This window comes from Electrophorus electricus, chromosome 1 (assembly GCF_013358815.1).
Source record: "Electrophorus electricus isolate fEleEle1 chromosome 1, fEleEle1.pri, whole genome shotgun sequence".
NCBI lineage: Eukaryota > Metazoa > Chordata > Actinopteri > Gymnotiformes > Gymnotidae > Electrophorus > Electrophorus electricus.
The window spans coordinates 13,878,744-13,900,963 of record NC_049535.1 but is presented as its reverse complement, the minus strand read 5'-3'; the positions used below and the strand labels follow the sequence as shown (position 1 = coordinate 13,900,963).

Genomic DNA, 22,220 nt, shown 5'->3' with positions numbered 1-22,220 from the left:
TTCTTGGGTATTAAACTAATATAAGTCTGTTTCTACTGTGACAAAAGCTGAACTTTTTTGTCTTATTTTGTTGTGTTATATGCTTTGTTGAGAACAGAGTCTTGGATGCCAAAGTCCTGTACGTGTGTCCAAGACTAGTGTACAAAAATCACTTAATGACTATAGGTCCATCACACGTAATTTTCTAATCATGAAAATGTTTAAGATAATAAAATAGAAGATTTGGGGCATAAGTCAAGCAAAGCTCCACTCCAATTCACTTATGAGGTAGGTAGGGGTGGTGAGGATACCACAGCCACCCAACTTAACATGGCCTTGGAACAGATGGAAGAATTTTGTATGAATGCTTTTTATTGATTTCTTCTCAGATCTTAATTGTGTCCAACCTCATATCATAGCAGACAGACTAGCTAGCATTCATAATATATGATCCTGGATTAATATGTTGGCTCCTGGACTTTTTAACAGACAGATCTCAAGATTCTCAAGCGGTGAGAATCAATGATGTTATTGGATACTCTTATCTTCTACTGGGTCCCCTCAGGGGTGGGTCCTCTCACCACCACTCAGTGATGATAAACATGATAGACTAATTTAGTGATTGGTTTAAAAGCTCCATCATGGATATAAATGTGTCCAAAACATCTGTTATTTATGGCTAGGCTATTGAAGTTGTCACAAAGTATAAGTATTTGGGGATCATAATTGATGACAAGTTAACTTTTGGATCAAATGTTGATGCTGTATGTGCAAATGCCCACCAGTGTGTGTACTTCTATCAGAAGCTCAGGAGCTTTCAGGTTGACCAAACTTTTATGTCAATGTTTTATTCTTGCTTTATTCAGTCTGTTTTGACATTTTGTTTTATTTGCTGGTATGGGTCACTTTGCTTGAAAAATAGGAATAGGTTGGAAGGAATTGTTAGAATATGCAGCAAAATTGCAGACACAAATATAAACAATCTCTCTCTTTGTTCATTGAGTTTAGGTTATTGCATGTGCTCAAAGATTTAGTCTGCCAAGATGCAGAACTAATAGATTTTAAAATTAATTTGTCCCTGCTGGTATTTAGATTATATTTTGAACAATACCATATAATTTTCTGTTTTCCTTGTTGGTTTGTGTGTGGTTTGGGGTGTGTTGATTGTTGTTGGAAGACTGACTGCTGGCTGTGCAACCAATTGCCCCTTTGGGGATAATAAAGTTTACCTTGACAGATGCTGAATTTTCTGTTCCACACCTACAGGTGTGAAAACTCAGCGGGCATTATAACAATGACAAGGCCGCTATATGCTTATCTGATACACCTCACAACACAAATTCAGACTTCTAAGCTCTAAAGATAATGCATGTTCTGTAAAAGACCAGAGCATGTGACAATTGATTGTATCTTTGTAGGAATGTTCTGTGTGGCCATTGGAGCTAAATGTGGGATATATAGGTCATACTCTGGTCTATGAAGTCTTGTTTTCATCTACCCCTTGTTTATATGTCATAATGGCACACATTCTTAAGGCACACATTCCTAACACAAATCCACAAATGGATTGTAAATCATTGTCCTACCACCTATGGCTGTGTGAGTTACTGTGGCTGTGACGTGGAGCTACAGGACTGAATATATGTCTCCACTGTATTCTTGAAACGGTTTAGTTTTCTGCCAAACTGTGTAGCCTCAATATACAAAACAGGAAGTGTGCTATTTTATTACTGGACATCTGTAATCATACAAAATCATCATGTATGAGAGAGGTATTTGAAAAAATATGCTTAGCTTACTTGGTTGGATGTCTTGAGGAGTGGCACTTCAATTTCTGCTTGCAGTTTGTTCTCAAGCTCCTCACACTTTTTGTCCTTATCTTTGAATAAAATTCTGAGGAAAAATACATTTCCCTGTTTTACATATCCATAACATCAAAGTTTTTATTATAACACTGATAGGTTTGAAACTGAAGTTCACTCAGGACATTGTAAGGATAAACATAACTAACATCAGAAATTATTAATTTATAAATGCCTTTTATATGTTAATTCAACAGTTATTGCAGTGGTTAGTGCATTACTGCACTAACTGTTGCAAAGCTTCAAAATGTTATAATTTCACTAGGGTGCCATTTACTTTACCATATATTTCACACAAGTCTCAACAATAGGCTCCAACATCTGAGTGATTTGAAAAGCTAACAAGGAAGTATAAGTTGCCTTCTGCGTCCTATTGCTATGAAAAATGCACTGGAGCTAAATAAGGTCAGCAAAAGTAAGCCACATTATACATTTGAGCTTTCATTAAAAGTGAAACAGTTTATCTTGACACCAGGGGCGGCTGGTGAAAAATATTCTGTGCAGGGATGTCAGTTGCAGTAACCATCCCAATGCAACTTAACACAAATGACTAGTGCTCTGAGAAATAGTTAGTAATTATTTAATTGGCTTTAAAAAAAAACCAGATTATTAATAAATAACAATTATCAATATTTGCAGCTCTAATGTGCTCAGACAGAATGCATAGTATACATCAGTCTTGTTCACAAACAATACAATATTAGAAAACACAATATTAACTCAAAGTAGGAATTTCTAGAGATCCAAATATTGCTGGATGTCGTCTTATGCTACGTTATTTGCAATGCGATTTTATGCATGATGCATAGTTTATGTGGTTTCCATACATTAGATAGAGCAACTTTAAAAAACTGGTGAGAGTTTATTGCAGTTTTAACTGTACATCTATTTGAGATGTGAAGCTGTTTTTATTAACATTCACAGTGAAAAATATTTGAATATTTTGTTAACTAAAGGAAAACATTTATAAACAAAAAAAAGGCATGTATTTTAAAAGTTAATGCAGTTACTCCATGGTTCAATACTCCCCTCTATTCTGCACATTAATAGAAGATTTCAACAATAATGCGCTTCATTGTAGCTTAGCGTAACAAACTGTATCCAATTCCACTGACACTGCCAATTAGTCTAAAATATTCTTTTAAGACACAATACAGTTGGGCTAAGTTAAACAAGATGCTCCCTTGTCTACATAGTCGAGCTACATTTGATTCTGTCATAATAAACTGGTTTTATTTCTTCAGGCACAGACAAAATACACCTGAATTGAAATGTGTCCCTGGTTGGCATTCTGTAAACACCTTTAAACAATTTCAAACAAAACATCAAACAAATTACATTTGACTACAATGTGGATTAAATCCGCATCTAGGCTACTTAACTACACATATTTTACACTACAAAAATAGATATTGCTCTATTAGTTTTGACTGCATGCCAGAAAAATGATAATACAATTTAAAAAAAATTCTGTAAAATAGTAGGAATACCAAACCCAGCATCACAGAAAGTCACTGTATGGGACTTCTCAATGACTATTATGAGCATTACGAGTTACAAGCTCCCATTTGGAGTTATGGCCTGCTCGTTTGGAGCCCTTCCCATTTGGAGCTGGTCTGGCCTGCAGTAATATCCTTCTTCACAAGACAGTGGGAATAAACCAGGAAACTAATTTTCCCCTAATATATTTTATACATTACACATTATTAGTTATTGATTATTTAAAAAAAAAAAAGATAAAAATGAAAATAAAGAACTTCCAACATGGAGGAAATAGCACCCTTTATTGGTCCTAGCACCTTTTATTGGCCAACTGCCACTGCCTAACACAGAAATGGCTTTTAGAAATGTAATACTAAAATTTGTGGATGTATAGTTGGCAGACATAATATATATAAGGACAGACAAAATCCATTCTTGATTTTGTAATTTTTGAATTTGTAATCCTGACCAATCAAGACACATGAAATTAGATATATTGAGAGAATGGGAACAAACATACCTGATTTTGCTGACTGTTTTCTCTACTCCTTGCCTGATTTTAGCTGAGAGTTGAGACACAGATACCAATAGCAAATTGTCTAGTACAGCCTGTGCATGAGAAAGAAGCAGACAGTCTACCATCTTACAATCAAAAGGTTCCATTTTACATTCAATTAAATTTCAAGAGTATGGCATTCATGGTGTTGGAAACATAATGAAAGTGCATGAACTAGTGGGAATTAACAGCACAAGCATGCTGACACAGCAAAAGCTTAAAACTTTCTGTTTTCTGTCTCCATGGTTATGCAAAATGAGGGCATAAAATCAAGCATCCCCCAAGAGTGGGGTTTTAACTCTAATAACAACATTTATAAAGATTAATGTGTACATATAGAAAATATTTTAGTTTCATGGTGATTCACAAAATGTATAAATCAGTTCTGATGCTGATTGACATCCCAAAAACACTGAACACTGTGACCATACAATTCACAGTAAAACAACCCTGTCACATTCGCCCCTCTCTGGCATTGCAATTCCCATGGCAACACACTATGTTTATTTACTTCCTGGTTTTGTTTCCTTGTTTCTCCTTCGTTTGGTTTCTTTTGGTTCTTCCCCCTAGTTAGTTCCATTACCAACAGAGCTACAGAGGAGAAACGTCTCAGGAAAATGGCAACACATTGGTTGGCAGACAGCGTAGCTTGGATTTATGAGCATGATACTTCCAGGTTGTGTAAGAGCAGGATCAAGTGTTGGCTGTATGATGTACAGCTGATGCTAAGGCCCTTTTAGAGTTATATGGTAAGGGTCCACAGTGGACAATTTCTACTCAGCCTACAAATGACCTACTTTCAATAATGACTGAAACAGTTCAGGCTAAGCCCAGCTGGAGGAAACATAAGAAAAAGAAGTCTAAGAGCCAGCCTGAGTCTGCTCCACTGTTGGAGGTTTCCTCTGCATCCCAGGCTGCAATCTTAATCCATAGGGTTTAATATGATGTCAGCCAACCCTTTGCAGCTATAACAGCTTCAATTCTTCCTGACTCTGTGCAGGCCAGTCAAGTTCTTCCATAACAAACTTGCTCATCCATGTCTTTATGGACCTTGCTTTGTGCACTGCTGCATAGTCATGTTGGAACAGGAAAGGGGCCATCCCCAATCTGTTCCCACAAAGCTGGAAGCAAGAAATTGTCCATAATCTTGGTATGCTGAAGCATTAACAGTTCCTTTCACTGGAACTAAGGGGCCAATCCCAACTCCTGAAAAACAACCCCACACCATAATCCCCCCTCCACCAAACTTTACACTTGGCACAATGCAGTCAAAGAAGTACCGTTCTGGCAACCGCCAAACACAGACTTGTCCATCGGGTTGCCAGATGGAGAAGCGAGAGTCGTCACTCCAGAGAATATGTCTCCACTGCTGTAGAGTCCATTGGCGGCATGCTTTAATCCACTGCATCCGACACTTTGCATTACGCTTGGTGATGTAAGGCTTGGATGCAGCTGCTCAGCCATGGAAACCCATTCCATGAAGCTCTCCACACTGTTCTTGAGCTAATCTGAAGGCCACATGAAGTTTGGAGGTCGGTAGCAATTGACTCTGCAAAAAGTTGGCAACCTCTACGCACTATGCGCTTCAGCAACCACTGACCCTGCTCTGTCATTTTATGTGGCCTACCACTTCAAGGCTGAGTTGCTGTCATTCCCAATTGCTTCCACTTTATTATAATACCAAAGAGAGTTGACTGTGGAATATTTAGTTGCCAGGAAATTTCATGACTGGACTTGTTGCACAGGTGGCATCCTATCATGGTACCATGCTGGAATTGGCTGAGCTCCTGAGAGTGACCCGTTCTTTCACAAATGTTTGTAGAAGCAGTCTGCATGCTTAGGTGCTTCTATACACCTGTGGTTTTATACACCTGTGGCCATGGAAGTGATTGGAACACCTGAATTCAGTTATTTGGATGGGTGAATGAATACGTTTGGTAATATAGTGTACTATATGTGCATCTCTAATATAGAGTCCATATAAACACACTGTGGTGGAGGTTAGCTCCATCACAGTGCAAAAGTATTAAAATCCTGACAAGTTACATTATAGTGAGTCAAATGCTCGAGCAAATATGGTCAATTTCATGCATTTAAAAGGGCTCAAATTTAAAAGTGTATTATGGCATTTCCAAATCTCGATTTTTTTATTGTGAACCTTGTATAGAAAACCCACCTCATCTCTGTTCCAGGTCCGACGGCGAATGGCTGGGGGCTGTTGATTGCTGGTTCTGCAAGATCTCATTTCCACAACTTTGCTGCTACTATCTTGAGCAGTTCCCACCCCATCTATAAACACTCGGTCCTCAACCTCATAGATATACAAGAGAAGGTTTAGTTCATTTAATTAATATATATATATATATATATATATATATATATATATATATATTGGCATCTACAGAATATATATTCTGTAGACACAAACACAGAAGACAGAATAGTAGACACAGAAAAAAAAATAAATATATATATATATATATATTTTTTATTGTGAACCTTGTATAGAAATATATATATATATATATATATATATATATATAAATATTTTGTGAACCATGTATAGAAATAAATATATATATATATAATATATATATATACACATATACACACACACACACACACACACAAACTTCTCCATGTCACAGTGTATTCATGTTGGAATACATGGAATTGCTAAAAATGTTTGTTGTTCCACTTTCTGATATATTGATATGTAGTCACTTGCTTACCAAAACAGAAGGTGCAGAAGAGGGACTGACTGAGTCAATTTCTCCGGCTACATCATGGATCTCTTGTGCTAACATGGCTAGATCTTTAGCCAGGTCCTGACTGATTCTGGAAAAGGCAAAAATATACCACCATAGTTTAACTGAACATGTTTTGTGAGGGTATATGACATTTGGAAAAAGATATTATCAAATGAACAGTGCATACTGAACATGTTTTGTGAGGGTATGTGACATTTGGAAAACAAAATATTATCACATGAACAGTGCATAGAATTAATACTCTAGTGTGTGCCGGTTTTGTGGGCCTTTGAAGCTGGAGGCTCCGGACAGAGGGCAGGGCTTGGAGAGATAGTTAGCTAGACAGAAGATGTATCGATCTATTTAGCATTTAACTACAGGTCATCAAAGGATTATCACCTCTTGGCATTTCTCACATGAAATTCAATCTCTATAAGGTCTGTTACTTTAATACAATCACCGATTAACTTACTTCTAATCAGATTGATATATACGAAACGAGGTTATGGAAATCCACAGAGCATGGCAACAAATTCCTCCACCAGATAACATAGATGACTTACACTGGACATGCGCAATATACTGCCCGGTGATGCTCCAGGATGTGCTCATGTCTGTGGGTCCTTCTGGCTCTATCCTTTTAGCTATGCTGCCATAGCTAGGTCTGCCGGAGTCCATCTTTACATATTATAGTTCCCTAATTTACACACCCTCATACCTGGACATGCCTAATAATCTATTCTCCCTTTCTGCCGAGGTACACCTACCCCTGATGTCATGATGTTACTGAGCCTCAACACGTTTCAGCTACCATGGCTACTCACACCACCCCTGCTGTAGCCCACCACACCTCCATCCCAGCCAAGTACTTCTCCATTGCCCCTGATGGACGTTCTCTTGTGGGATGGGTTTTGGACATGCACACACCACAAGACTAGGACTTCTAGAAAATTGGACTAGATATTAATTGCTTTTTTCATTTTATTATTATTCATTTTTCTATTAAAAATGTTACTATTGTGGTGACCATTGTTGGCCAGAGGAGGATGGCCCCCCACTTTGAGTCTTGGTTCCTCTCAAAGTTTCTTCCTCATACTCTAGGAAGTTTTTCTTGCCACTGTCACCCTTGGCTTGCTCACTGGGAGCATAGATTTGGACATTTGTAAAGTTGTTTTGTGACAACATATATTGTAAAAAGCGCTATATAAATAAATTTGATTGATTGATTGAATGAATCAGAAAATGTAGAACATGACTTAAATTTCATTTCCAGCATCCACATATGCAATATAAATCCCCCCGCCCCCCCAAAAAGGTGCTTATTAAAAATTTTCTTCTATCTCAGATGTTATCAAATATAACGTAAATGCTGCCGCAAAGACCTGGATGTGAATTAATGTCTTGGCCCAAGTGTCTACTTCAGTTTGACTCCTGAATGATCATTGTGCTGTATATGTACAGATAACTAGTGAAGTACAAATCGTTTAATAACGAGCTTAAAATTGGAAGTGCATATATTCATCAATATGAAAACATGCCTGGTTATGAAACACCTGATTTTACTTTTGACTGAGAAATATATTCACACTTTTATCTGAAGTACACATATATTCATAATATACAGCAGCACACATAATTCCACCTGGATGTGAATACTCGCACATTTTGTGAACAGGCTGAGGCTTTTGTGCCAATTATTAGCTTTTATGGGGGTTTTCCACTCAGCTCAGGTGTTCCTGTGGACTAAAAGAGGAGAACTGTTGGGATAATGTTGTTGAGGAGAACTCCTTTCTATACATAATCTTTTTATTTTTTTTTAGGTGCACCATCTAACTGTGTGTAAGTGTTGGAATGTGTTTGTCTCCCTTGCTTCCCTTCCCCTGGAGGTCCAGCTTCCTGTCTCCACTGATAGGTTGGGGCAGGGTGCTTTCACCTTGTAATGTAATCATTACATTATACTATGCATAAAAACTGTGTGCCTTCTACAATAAACTGAACTACTTATTCTGAGAGATGGACTCTGATTCCTCTTTCTAAGTGAGACATTCCCAGAGTTCTGTGGGATGAGGTTCATGATAAGATTACAGGCCAAGGTAGGATGAAGTGAGAGAAAAACAGAGGTCTATTTCTTTAACTGTCAATCCATTCAAACTCACCAGGGACCTGCCATTGAAGTGTAGGACCAAACTTATCTCACTGGAGGAGACTATCTGAGGTGGATACATGCAACCAGTCAAAACAAACACAATCTTTTAAATTTTTTACTGTTTTTAGAGAAACAGTGAAGGTATTGTAAAATAATAATCAGAATATAATTTTTTCTACTTTTATAATAACTACTTATACATTAAAAAAATCAATTTCTATATTTGTTAATGTGACTTGTGAGGGAACCTCAAACTGAGCTTTGCATGTGTATGAGTACACTTCTTGGGCACCAGGAATGTGCTGAGCTGTGTCCATCTCTGTCAGGGAGAAATGAGCTAAACATATTCCAAGACATAACAAAGAACCAGTGAAACATATTACTAGATCCAGCTCATTACCAAACTCATAGTACGAGCTAAGAGCTATATGTGTTAATGCTGACAAGGGAAACTGTAGATTACTGAGGTCAGTCTGACCCCTTAAATTCTATCTGCTGTAGCTGATCAGCTGGCAGGCAATAGGGAGAAACTGTGAGCAAGAGAGAATTCATGAAAGCCAATGAGACATTGATTCCCCTCTCCAACACAATTTAGGTATTTAAGATTAACACAAATGATTAAATGTTAGCTTTTCCTCTCGAGACTGAATTCGTTGTTACAGAGAATGGATTCTTTGTAATAAAGTTTATTCTTAATTTTTTAAAATACTTGTGCTGTGTTCTTCACTTGTACTGAGCTTAAATGGGAGAAGAGAAAAAACTCCATGACAGTATCAAACAGGGAAGTGCTGAACACCCAACATTTGTATCTGTATTCATTAAGGCAGGAGAATTATGTATGCAGTGGATGAAGATGCTGCTTATGTTCAAAATAGCCTACTACCTACTGTATACTGCATACTGTACTCAGAACCCACTGTATACCACATACTGTACTTAGAACCCACTGTATACCCCATATTGGCCCCTTTAGTAGTATGCAATATAGTATACAATTTGCAACAAATGCAAATCATACTATGGGGTCACACTAAGGTATGAAGGGCCTGCCTACTTGTGAAAGATTTTCCACCACCATTGAATGATAGAATGACCATGAGGGAGAACATGTCTAGACACCTTAGGCAGGTACCGCTCCATGCATTTTATTAGCATAGGATAGCGAAAAACATCAAAACTAAGGATTACGGTCATGTTTTATTTGGTTATTTCCTTTGATATCACATTTGACCCTTTGCTGTCTCCCTAGCATTAGGCAATCTTGTTAATGTGTGTTTACCCTTTACTAAATGTTCTCAATACATAAAACGTGGGATCCTAACAATTGCAGCAGAAGATCAAGCAGGCCTAGCATCCATGATAGCAAGATCAAGCACTAAGCACTAGGTCAATTAAAACAAGGGTGTACCACCCCAGACAAGATCCAAGATGCAGACTGTACAAAGGAGTCTGTGATAAAATACAGCACCAAGTAGCAGGATGCAAGACACTGGCAGGGAATCACACTGAGAGACCCAAACAACTGGCAGGGATCATATATACAGGAATGTATGAAACACATATGACCTGGACACCCTGAAGTCCAAATGGGAGTAACAGCAGAGAGTGGTGGAGAACAACACAGCTAAGATTCTGTGGGACCTCCAGATCCACACAGACAAACAAGTAGTGGCAAATCAGACATCATGATAGTGGACAAGATGCAGAAGACAGAAGTGGTAATAGATGTTGCAGTCTCTAGTGATGGAAACATCCATGAAAAGTTGGAAAAATAGGAGGGACTGAAAGAAGAATAGAGAATGTGGAAGACTAACACCCAGGTCGTCCCAGTGGTGACAGTGCACTTGAGGTTGTGAACACAGCACAGACTTTCAGTACATTCTGGTGACCTGTCTGAGAAAAGGACATCAGAGGGCCAGATGCTGGGATGTTGGAAGGTCTAAATGGTAGACTGGGAGTGGTACATGAAGAATGGGCCTTAGCTCCTGCTGAGGACATCTTAGTCCCTCATCACAGACTCTCTCACAGATCATCCTAGTTGTCTGGCCCATTGTCCTGGGGGCAGGACCCAAGGGAAGTCAGTTTTGGCTTCTTGAGCTATCCATGCAGGAGGGGGTACTGTCAGGTCTGCATCTGTTCAGTCACTTGGATATAATACTAGCTCTAGCCAGCAGAGGTCTCCTTCCCAGGAATACTGATTGGTATGGCATACCTGTAGACTATTTAGGCTTATTACCTGCTGCTTATTGAACCCAGTGTTTGATTATAGCTCTCTGCAAAGTCTTGCCATTCCTGGAATTATAATTTCTGAGCCATTAGTGGGTGTTCCATCGAGCAAGTTTCTGAAAATTTTTGAAAATGTGCAAAAAAACCTGTGTGGTAAATATCACAAAAAATATTTTTATGCTAGGATAAGGTGAAAATGTCAGAATATTACTAAAACCAAAATGTAAATAAGAATGATGGAAACAGATTTTTTAAATAAACGAGTTAATTTGCAGTTTCATTTGCATTCTTTCTGCCCAAATTTTGTAAATGCGCATACCATCTGCAAAACGTTTGGATGGAAACCTGGCTATTATTATTTCTGTAATATTTTCTGTGCTTTAATCTGTCTCATGAGTTTTTGTTACTGTTACTTGGCCTCTCTTGATATTCTGGTTATGATATCTGCCTTTTCCTCTGAATGATTTTTGGCTCCTGATTTTGTACTTCTGGTTCTGTAACATTGTCTATTATAATGATTTAGATAAAATACATGCAAAAAGCCATGTAATTCAAAAGGGCTAAAAACCTTTTCATGCAACTGCATTATCAGACAGCTTGCATCTGTTTGTCTTGGGACCCCATAAAAACACCTGTTTTAAAGACCGTCTCATGTCATCAATTAACCTCCTAAAACACAACCTTTTTTTCATCAAAACTGCATATTTAGACGTTAATTCCAAGAAAATATCCCCCAATGACCATACTCGTGTAATTAGGTGATCTATATGCACATCTATGAATATGCAAATACTCCTAATCTCTATGTCCAGCCAACTCAAGCTTAACTGCTCACCTTTGACTCTGCTCATCAAACATACAAACCTCTGCTTGTTTTCTATATTGCCAGTTGCTGCATGTGACAAAATGGCAAGTGTTAATATGGATTAATTCAGCCAAACATGTTCAAACCAGAAACCAACTCAGAAGAAGAAGAAAAAGTGAACTGAAAATGACTAGGCTTGTGTACAAGTTGATCTATCATAATGGTAATGTATTTTATGTCCTGCTATCTACAATATTAGAAACATTATCTTAACAGATAAAATGAAGCTTCAGATTATCATACAGCTAATAATGTGTTTCTAATGTTAGACAACATTGGTCCCAATTGCCAGCACTGACAATTTAGCTACCTTGTAAAGATAAACATCCAGATTTGCCAGGAGAAATGCTTAGAACACCACAGAGACAAAGACATATAGTTCATAACTAACAGAGTATATAGAAATATATACAGTGTGCATTAATTATACTGACAGTAATAGTGTTTCATATGTAGATTTTAAAAGAACAGTAGATATGCTTTGGAATTCCCCATTGAAAAAATATTCCAAACAAAGTGGTACATTAGGATTTTACAACAATAATATCACATGATTTCAATGGAAGTATCTAATTTATTTTGGGGTAATAACTGTCACATCATTAAAACTTTGAAAATACATACAAGTCTTGTGTGATATGTTGATTAAGTAGACATTCTACTATAAGAGATTAACGTTTTATTTATTTTCAAATATAAATAAAATTTCAAATATCTTATTACTGCTCATACATGATCAGAAGTTACCATTTAAAAACAATTGTAAGATAAATACTTTATTTCTAAATGATTACAACTTGTTACCCTTATTTTACTATTTAATTAGAGACTCATTTAGCAAATTATTATTTAGTAAAAATTAGGAAATTAAATTTTACTTATGAACAACTGCAATCTGATATCTTATTTTACTGTTTCATTAAAGGATTACTACAAGCACAATTCATGGATAATTATTTAGTAACAACTAAGAAGTAATTTGTAACTGAATACATCTTATTCTGTAAGATTTGTAATTTTATATTCTGTAAGATTTGCATTTTTCAAATGCAAGTCTACATTGCTAGTAAATTATATTCGTCATTCAAATAATGTGGCTGATAATTAGTTATTAATATGATAAAAATATTTATATTCTCCTTATATGAGCTGCAGTAGAGTTTAAGCTTATCATCATGTCATTATATTAATGTTTAATTATATTTCCTAATATTTATCTACTGCTTCAGTAACTTATAGTCAATTACCATGGACAAACATTTTGTAGAAATTCTTTTCTACATAGAAAAAAATAGAAATCTCATATAATTTTTGGCAATTGTTGAGCTTTTTCTCAACAACTGCCATTTAACTTTTATTATACAAGCTAGATTTGCGGTAGATAGAAATTAGATTCAAAAGCATTGGAGTATTCCTTGAATGTTTTTGATCATGGGGAAATGGTTTTTTTTTTGTAAAAAAACAAACAAACAAAAAACCCCCCAGCATTTTACCTAGCAATCTCCTCACTGTGGGCGGTCCAGTCCTTCATGTAGTCATCCTGTTCTCTATTGGACTGCTGTATAGGCAGGGATATTCCTCCTGCATTTTGTAGGGCAGGGGCTGACCCACCTAGCTGGGTCGCACATGGGGCCATCAATCGTGACCGGGTGTTTTTAGTTGAGTGGTGATTAGAACCAAACTCATCCTCTGATGTGGATACATACTCAATAGGCACACGCCGCCACCTTCCACCGGCTACAACAATGAAAAAAGCTGGGTTACAACAATGAAAAAAGGCACTAGGTTTAGACTAAGTAATATTTAAATTTATATGCTTCCTTAGATGTAACATACCTGCTTACTTACCTGTAGGAGTTTTGTGAACATACAAATTTCCAGCTGACTTATCAGGTAGTTTGGAAGTGCTGTTGGTTCTACCTCTTAGCCCACTTACTGCTGTGGATTGCAGCCCAAGTCGTAATGCACTATCTGAACCTGGGCGAGAGACAAGTACCCTGGTCCGCCTTGATGTGGCCTCTGAGTCACTGCGTGCTGAAGGAGAGCTAACTCTGGGCTTCCGTGGCTGGGCCAGTGCCTCAATCCGGGAAAGGGTCCTGCGATTGGCTGAGGGTCTGGATGCAGAACTTGCAGTAGATGCCTCAGAGGCTACAGACACTCTATCAATATCAGCCAGGTCTGGATCAGTACTGTCTCCTAGCCGGGCACGGCGGAGTAGAGAGGCACGAGTGGGCCTGGGCTGTGGCAGTGAAGCTGGTCTGGATGAAGAAAATGCAGCAGCTGCTGTCCTTGTCTTTGCTCCTTTGGTTCTGCTGCTTGTCTCTGTTCTTAATCTAGTTTGACCCCAGCAACGAGGCTGTGGGTCTTTCAGAGAGGCATTAAGGTCATCATCTGTCAGATCAAGTGAGGTCCAAGCACGGGATTGTGAATGAGTTGGTGCACATGTATGAGACCTAAGTTTTGTGTCACTGGTGTTTTTGTTGGCTGTGCCATGAATTGGACGACTAACTTTCTTCTTGCATCCAACTTCTCCCCCAGCTTGACTCACAGTACTGGTGGTATCTATATCAGACTCTGGGGAGACAGAACCCTCTAGGGAATAGCTGGCTGGGTCTGCCAGGTCTGAAAGAGTGTTTTCCAGGAAAACTGTCACAGCCTCTGAGTCCTTCAGCAAAATGTCCTCATTGATGCTGCCTATTTGCTTACCTTGGCTTGTTGTATGAGGATCATCAATGCATGGAATGAGCTCCAGGGGGATATTGGCATTGGACCTCTCTACTGTGAAGCTTTCCTGCCTTAGCAAGGGCTTTGCTGACTTCTCCTTTTCCTCTCGCCTGCTTTTTCCACTCTCATTTTCGTGATTTTTTTCTCCACTTCCAGTTCTGGTGTAGGGTATTTGCTGACAGATGTTATGCCCCCTCTCATGACCTTTAGTTGTAGTTTGTTTGTTCACCCTAGTCCCACCTGTTGATGCGTTAACTCTTGCCACTCTTTGTCTAGTTCTACACATTTCATGGAGCTGGTTGTCTTTTCCCTGTAGCTCTTGGGCCTGAGTTTCAGATGAGGGTGTTATGTTTCTGTGCTGGGACCACTCTTCCTCAGTGGTCACTGTATCCATTTCAGAGTTTTCTGAGGGGACCTTAGGGTGGGTCTTCTTTGGCTGTGATTGACATGAGGAAACAAAGGAATTGGATCTTCTTGGAACCCTTGGTTCAGTGTTATTACCTGGGGAACCATAATATAAAACTTAGTTTTCAAACACCAATCCCCAAGTTTCTATAAGCTTTTACACATTTTTAGAAATATACAAACTATTACATATATTCTGAAATGCAAACCTTTTTCATCAGTAGCAAACATAGTAGATTCAGCCCCAGAGCCCTCAGGGTCTGTCCTTATATGACTTGCAGCTAGACTGGCCCACTGAGACACCCACCTTGGACCTCCTACCACAACTAGGTCATCAGGCAACACCTAATGGAAGAATCAGTATATAAAATTAGCTTTTAAAAAATAAATTAATTTAAAAATAAATGTACTTGACAAGGGTGTAAGACACAAGACAAAGGGACTCTGCTTTTCACTTTTGTATTTCATTAAATTCTTAACTTCTCATGCATAATGTTACATAAGGTATAGGCCCAGCATCATTTGGGTCATAAAATGAGCAAACATAAACCATCAGCAACAATGACAATAAGAGCTAACACAACTGTTGCTAGTATAGTAGCAGCCATGCCTGCCTTCGGTGCAAGCACAATGACGAGGGACCATGTGTGAACATTCTGAAGTGGTCTTCGTGAGCCAGTCAGTGTCCAAACTATTTGTAAACATCTCTGAACACCTACTATTGATAGTTTCCAAAATCACATGATTACAATGGGATCCCCCCTCCACCTCTCGGACCATCACTTTCTCTCCTTCTCTCTCTCCCTTCCTTCTCTTTCCATTCAGTCCTCCCCAACGCATTTCTCCTCCTTCCGTTGCAATCTGCACCCCATAACTCCCTCTTCCCTTACTTCTACTATTTTGTCCACCCTTCCACACCCTGACTCTCTGTCTTCTCTCTCTTTGGATACAGTTACAAATTCTTTCATTTCTACACTCTCCTCATCAATGAATCTTCTGTGCCCTCTCTCCTCTAAACCTCCAAAGTCCTCCCCACCTGCCCCCTGGCTAACAGAAATACTTTGCTGCCACAGGAGCGTACCAAGGACTGCAGAGAGGCAGTTGAGGAAATCTCACCTAGATTCAGACCACAGCTCATACCAGTCTCTCCTTTCCAAGTTCTCACTGGAAGTAACATCCACAAAGTCATCCTACTAGAGAAAGATTTGATCCATGTAAGCTCTTCACTATTTTTCTTCTCTCCTTAATCCTCCCCCTCCCCCTCCTTCCTCAACTCTGGAGGATTTCATCACCTTACTTGAGGAGAAGGTTGCAGCAATCCACCAGTCATTTTCCTCTGTTCCCACTCCTCCAACCAATGTGTATTCCCCAACATCCAACTCTCTGACTTCTTTTTCTCCTCTCTCCTCAAATGAAATTCTTCAACTCCTGACATCCAGCAATGCAACTACATGTCCACTGGATCCAATTCCTTCCACTCTGTTCCAGACAATCGCAAGAGATCTGCGTCCTTTTATCTCTGTCATCATCAACAACTCCTTATCTTCTGGATACGTGCCAACTGCATTCAAAACTGCCAGGGTGGTACCAATTCTCAAGAAGGCCACACTTGACAGCCCCAGCGTTACCAACTACAGACCGGTAGTCTCAAAAGCCCTTACAGCAGTGATGGAAAACCTTCATGCTGCCAAACTGTCATCTGTTTTGATTCTTCTAGACCTTTCAGCAGCCTTTGACACAGTGAACCACAACATTCTTCTGTCTGTTCTCTCCAGGCTTGGTGTGACTGGCTCTGCTTGGAGATGGTTTCAGTCCTATCTGGAGGGACGGTCCTATCAGGTGACATGGAGAGGATCCATATCCAAACCGTGTAGACTCTCTACTGGTTTTCACAAGGCTCAGTATTAGGCCCCCTTCTGTTCTCTCTGTATACTCATTCTCTTGGTGATGTAATATCTTCTCATGGTTTCTAATACACTGCTATGTTGATGACACTCAATTATTTCTTTCTTTTCCACCCTCCCTCTGACATGCAGGCCTCAAGACATATCTCAGCATGCTTGACTGACATCATGTCATAGATGACAGCCCACCACTTGAAGCTAAACCCCAGTAAAGCAGAGCTTCTGTTCATCCCAGGTATTCCCAACCTTTACCGTGACCTTACAGTTTCCTTCGAGAACTCCCTGGTATCACCATCCGAAGCGGCCCATAGCCTGGGTATAAGTTTGAACAACCTGTTGTTGTTCTCAACTCATGTTTCTAATCTATCCTGGTCTTGCAGATTCCTCCTTTGTAACATACGAAGGATTCGGCCCTTTCTCTCGCAGGAAGCTACCCAGGTGCTTGTGCAGTCTCTTGTGATCTCAAAACTATACTACTGCAACTCGCTACTTGCTGGTCTTCCTCTAAGAGCCATCAAACCTCTACAATGTGTCCAGGATGCAGCAGCACAACTGGTCTTCAATCTTCCGAAGTTCACACGTTACTCCACTGCTGTGCTCCTGTCATTGGCTCCCAGTAGCTGAACGCATCAGATTTAAAACCTTGATGCTTGCCTACAAAGCCAAAAATGGACCAGTTCCTTCATACGTGTGGTCAATGGTCAAGGCCCAGTCCGTACCTCGAGTACTTCGAACCTCAAGTATGGCTCGGCTTGAAATACTTTGCTTCAGCTCTCATTGACGACAAGCATCAAGACTATTTTCTGTCCTGGCTCCAAGATGGTGGAATGAACTCCCACTTGCTGTCTGGACAGCAGAGTCCCTTGCAGTCTTCAAATGCAGACTGAAAACCCATCTATTTGCAGAATATTTAAAGGATAATTGACCCTGCTCCCATTTTGACTGACTAAATGAGTACTTATTGTAGGGTATTGTTTATGTTGTTTAACAAACTCTAGCACTTATTGCACTTATCATTGTTTAAGATAGACCTTATGTATTTTGTACTTCTAGGTATCAGCATTGATCCCTGTATTCTACAGTATTCTAATTCATTGGCATGTTGGACTCCTACTGTACTGTACTAGGATATATTCTATGAGTAAATGACAAAGCACTTTTGTAAGTCGCTCTGGATAAGAGCATCTGCTAATGCTGTAAATGTAAATGTAAATCTCTCTCTGGTGAGAACTTTGAAAAAGTTGCAGCTGCCAAGGCAACTATTGAGATGCTGCAAAAACAAAGTTTGCATTACCGACCAAGTAAAAAGCTAAAATACTGGTCACTCAGGACTAATGTGAGGATAGTGAATGTTCTAGAGGGCAGTGAAAGCAGTCAAGACACAAGTACATTTGTTTCAGGAATACTTATGGAGATTATTGAGAGGGAACTGTTTGACAAACCACCCAATGTAAACATCATTCCCCCAGACAAAACATCATTCCCCCAGACAAAACATCATTCCCCCAGACAAAAACATCATTCCCCCAGACAAAAACCAAATTATGTATAATTACCTTGACCTTTTGTGTTGTGCTTCCAGAAAGAAAATTGTACAATATACAGTCAACAATATAACATAATTTAACATATATACAACATATAATTTCTTGAAGCAATCCCAATGTACCAAGGCTTCCCTTTCTTTCTATAAAATTGCATCCATACATTTATAAGCAACAGTAACCTATCTGCAGTAAAAGGACACCCAAAGACTTGTAATACAGCTCCAGAAAAAAATAAGAGCACTCCAATTTTTTCTTAAATCAGCATCTCCACATGTACAGCAGCCATTCCATTCAAGTGTTTGTTGAATTCCTTCACAGACACACCTCATTCTACTTAATGAGATGCTGAATAAGTGATCACCTTAACAAAATCCTATTCTAACGAGCCACAGTATAAAAGCCACTGCTGCTATCACCACTATTCTCTTGTTATAGAACCAGCTGAATGGGAAAAGCAGTGCTAGGACTACCCAAGAAGTAAGTGAAGTCAAAATACAGCTACAGACCATGCCAAAGGAGTTGAAAAGAAAGGTTCTTAATGAGGAAAAGAAGGGTTCAATTATAGCTTTACTGGCAAAGGGATACAGTGAGTGTCAGGTTGCTTCTATCTTGAAAATGTCCAAAACTACAGTTCATAAGAACAAGGTCAAGCAACAAACGCATGGGACAACAACAGCTACAGACTGGCAGAAGTTGAAACCAACTCTCTACCGACCGTGATGATCGCCACCTCATTCGAATGTCACTTACAATCATAAGATGACGTCAAGGGACCTACAAAAAGAATGGCATGCAGCAGTTGGGGTGAATTGCAGAGCGAGGTTGCTTTGAAACAGGCTTCTGGAGGCAGGGCTGAAGTTGTGCAAAGCTAGAAAAAAGCCCTTCATCAAAGAGAAGCAAAGAAGAGCCAGACTGAAGTTTGTGAAAACATTGTTCAGTTTGGACAGCTGGGTGACAATGAGACCCTGTCCCACTGAAACAAAGAAAACCCAATTAAACAAATGAGAAAAAAGTATTATACTGATCATTTATTTACTGAAAAAAATTATCTAGTATTACATATCTGTGAGTAGTATGTGAACCTTTATTTTCAGTATGTGGTGTGTTCCCTTTGTGAAAATTTGATATTTTAGGAATTTCTTAGTTATGAGTTCCACTTATAGTGTTGTGATTTGTAGATTAGTCATATTTTTAAAAAATATTTGCCTGCTTTTAAGGCCTTACAGGAAAATAATTGTTTTTGATATGAATGTATATATGCATTTATATAAATATCAATTTGAGACATCAGTCATAAAAACAATTCAAAAGCAGCAATTCCTCTGTATTAATTTAGAAGTACTTTGGTATCAGAACCACAGAAAATTTGAAAGTAAATATTTTTATTTAGATTCACTAAACTTTACATTATATTCCACATAATTTTGTGAGTAAGTCTTTTGTTTGCTATCAGTCCTCTGAGAGCTGCTGTTGAATCTGGGCTTAATAGCCACACACAGAGACACACAACAGTCTAATTGACTGTCTGATAAACTGTTCACCTATGTTAATCTACAATATGCTATGGTGTGTGTATAATCACACTGACTGATAATTTATCAGTATTATTCTTTATTTATTCAGTATAACCAGTATTTATTCAGTGCACTTTCCACTTTTGTTTTGGAGCAGTTAAAATATGTTTTCAGGTAGAGGGAAATCACTAAAACATGTTTGAACATTTCTGAATTGTCCCATGTACAGACTGTTCTCTAGCTGAGTAAGTTAATGTTTAGTGAACTCATTAACCCCATGTCAGGTACATATGAGAGTGTAAATAGTTCTAGCAAACAACTGAATATTAAAGTTTATAACGTGAAGAATAGAAGGTTGAATAAGAATAAATATACTGGAATTTAGCCAGAAATATTTTTTGCCAAATTTAAGGAAAAACTTGGACTATATAACAGCATGGACCAACTTATCAGAGTTGGAGAACTAAGCAGGTTTTTCTCTAAATTTGGCTAAATTGCTTGTCTGGTTAGGCTCAAGTATCTTATTATTCAAATGCAACCTACTCTACTTGGCTTTATAATATATATCTCGCTTTATAATGTTACCCCACACAGATTCTTGTCACTATGCTTCACCACTCACCATTTCCAGGCTGCACCTGATGAATACGCAGAATTAAGGCCAGACCACAGTATAGATGGAAATGGAGATAAACGACAAAGCTGTCATTTGTAGTTGATAAGTGACCTTAAAGTAGTTTTAAAATTATTACTGAAGAAAGTTTAAATGTTTTATCTTTCTTATTACTGCGTCAGATAAAAGGCTCACCTGTGTTAATCTATAATACGCGATGATTTCATGATACTGTTTACGCTCAAACATGCACGACAGATGATGTTATGGCAGTTTTCAGGAATACAAAATCATTTGCAATTATTGATTGATTCATAACTTATTATCAAGACAAAATGAGAATTTATGAAACAATCCACACAGTCTGCCTTTATTCAGCTTCTTTCTTCCATACTCAGAGTGGGAGACTGAATGCTATTGCACATGCTCAAATCGCAACCTATGTTACAACTTAATTGTTTTATCTTCACTCAAAATGATAAGTAATTTGTTTTTTAACCCTGCAACTGAAACTCAATAATAACTACTAAAAAGTGCAATTTATCTACATTTTCAGATCAGGCAGCGTTACCTGCTGGAGTAGCTGTCAATCACTCCAGGTGTGTTTGATAAACACTTGAAAAGTAATTTGATAGTCCCCCCTCCCCTGCCCACAAACACTTAATTACTATTAAATAACTATTTTTGGCCGAACAGCAACCATGCAATATAAGATAGGAAGGGTTTAGCTTTCTATTCAGGAACACTGCTACATGGCTAACTGGCATTGTGTAGTAACTAAAAGCTTGTGTATATTGTGTTAGGTTATGAAGGAAATGAACACATGTTATTGTACAAAGAAGTAAACAAGCAAATAAAGAATTTTATTAACATTCTGTATACTGTTTAAATGTGTCACAGTTGCTTTGATGGTAACTGAATTTTCTATGACAAGATCGGTTATCTTATAGCAGAAGCATTTTTTAAAAGGCCATTTAAAGGGTAGTTGATGTGTAAACAAAGAGGAAAAACAGTGTATTCAGTGTGGGATTTCTGGCGAACGGTTGCATGTAGACAGCTGAAACCTGGTATGAAGGTAGTTATACTAGTTCTAAGAAATGTTATGTAGATGGATTGACTGTATTTTAAGAATATTTGATTCTATCAAATGATTCAATTTGGTATGCCAAAACAGAGGCGCAGGTGTAGAAACCAAGTTACAGGTTATTTTACTCTTCACTATGCCATCACTTTACAGTTATTTCACTTTACAGTTATTTTATTTTTTGTTATTGGTAGAGTTGAAATGAGTTCTATTTAGTCAGCAGCAATTAATCTTAAATCATCAAGTGCAAAGCTAGTTACATTAAACATCATAATATCCTACATTTGTGTCTAGTCCCAAGAATAAGCACTTGCAAGCATCTCTAGAAGGTTTCAAAGATAGATTCTGGGCAGTCCTGGAATAGGGCCAGCTTGTCAAATCATATTTGAACAGACAGTTCAGTATACGGTTGGATTGTTGATGGTACCAAGAAGGACCTTAGACCTAAGCATGGTTTGTATGAACCTTGAATTACACTGCATTAACTGACAGTCAGACAACTGAATGGACTGAAATCTGCCATCCATAAAACTATTTTGGTGATAAAGACAAAGAAAGATTAT

General features: G+C 38.3%; 1 protein-coding gene across 5 annotated transcripts in view; it reads right to left on the bottom strand.

The window, feature by feature from the left end:
• cep170ab (centrosomal protein 170Ab) overlaps window positions 1-22,220 on the bottom strand; it is a 46,544-nt gene that overhangs the window by 8,091 nt on the left and 16,233 nt on the right. For all 5 annotated transcript variants that reach the window (XM_027013912.2, XM_027013903.2, XM_027013920.2 and 2 more), the window contains 7 exons: window positions 15,205-15,340; window positions 13,715-15,091; window positions 13,360-13,603; window positions 6,612-6,717; window positions 6,056-6,190; window positions 3,844-3,932; window positions 1,779-1,872 (listed from right to left, as the gene is read on the bottom strand). In XM_027013912.2, the coding sequence (XP_026869713.2) occupies window positions 1,779-1,872; window positions 3,844-3,932; window positions 6,056-6,190; window positions 6,612-6,717; window positions 13,360-13,603; window positions 13,715-15,091; window positions 15,205-15,340 (2,181 nt within the window). The remainder of the gene's footprint in view (window positions 1-1,778; window positions 1,873-3,843; window positions 3,933-6,055; window positions 6,191-6,611; window positions 6,718-13,359; window positions 13,604-13,714; window positions 15,092-15,204; window positions 15,341-22,220) is intronic.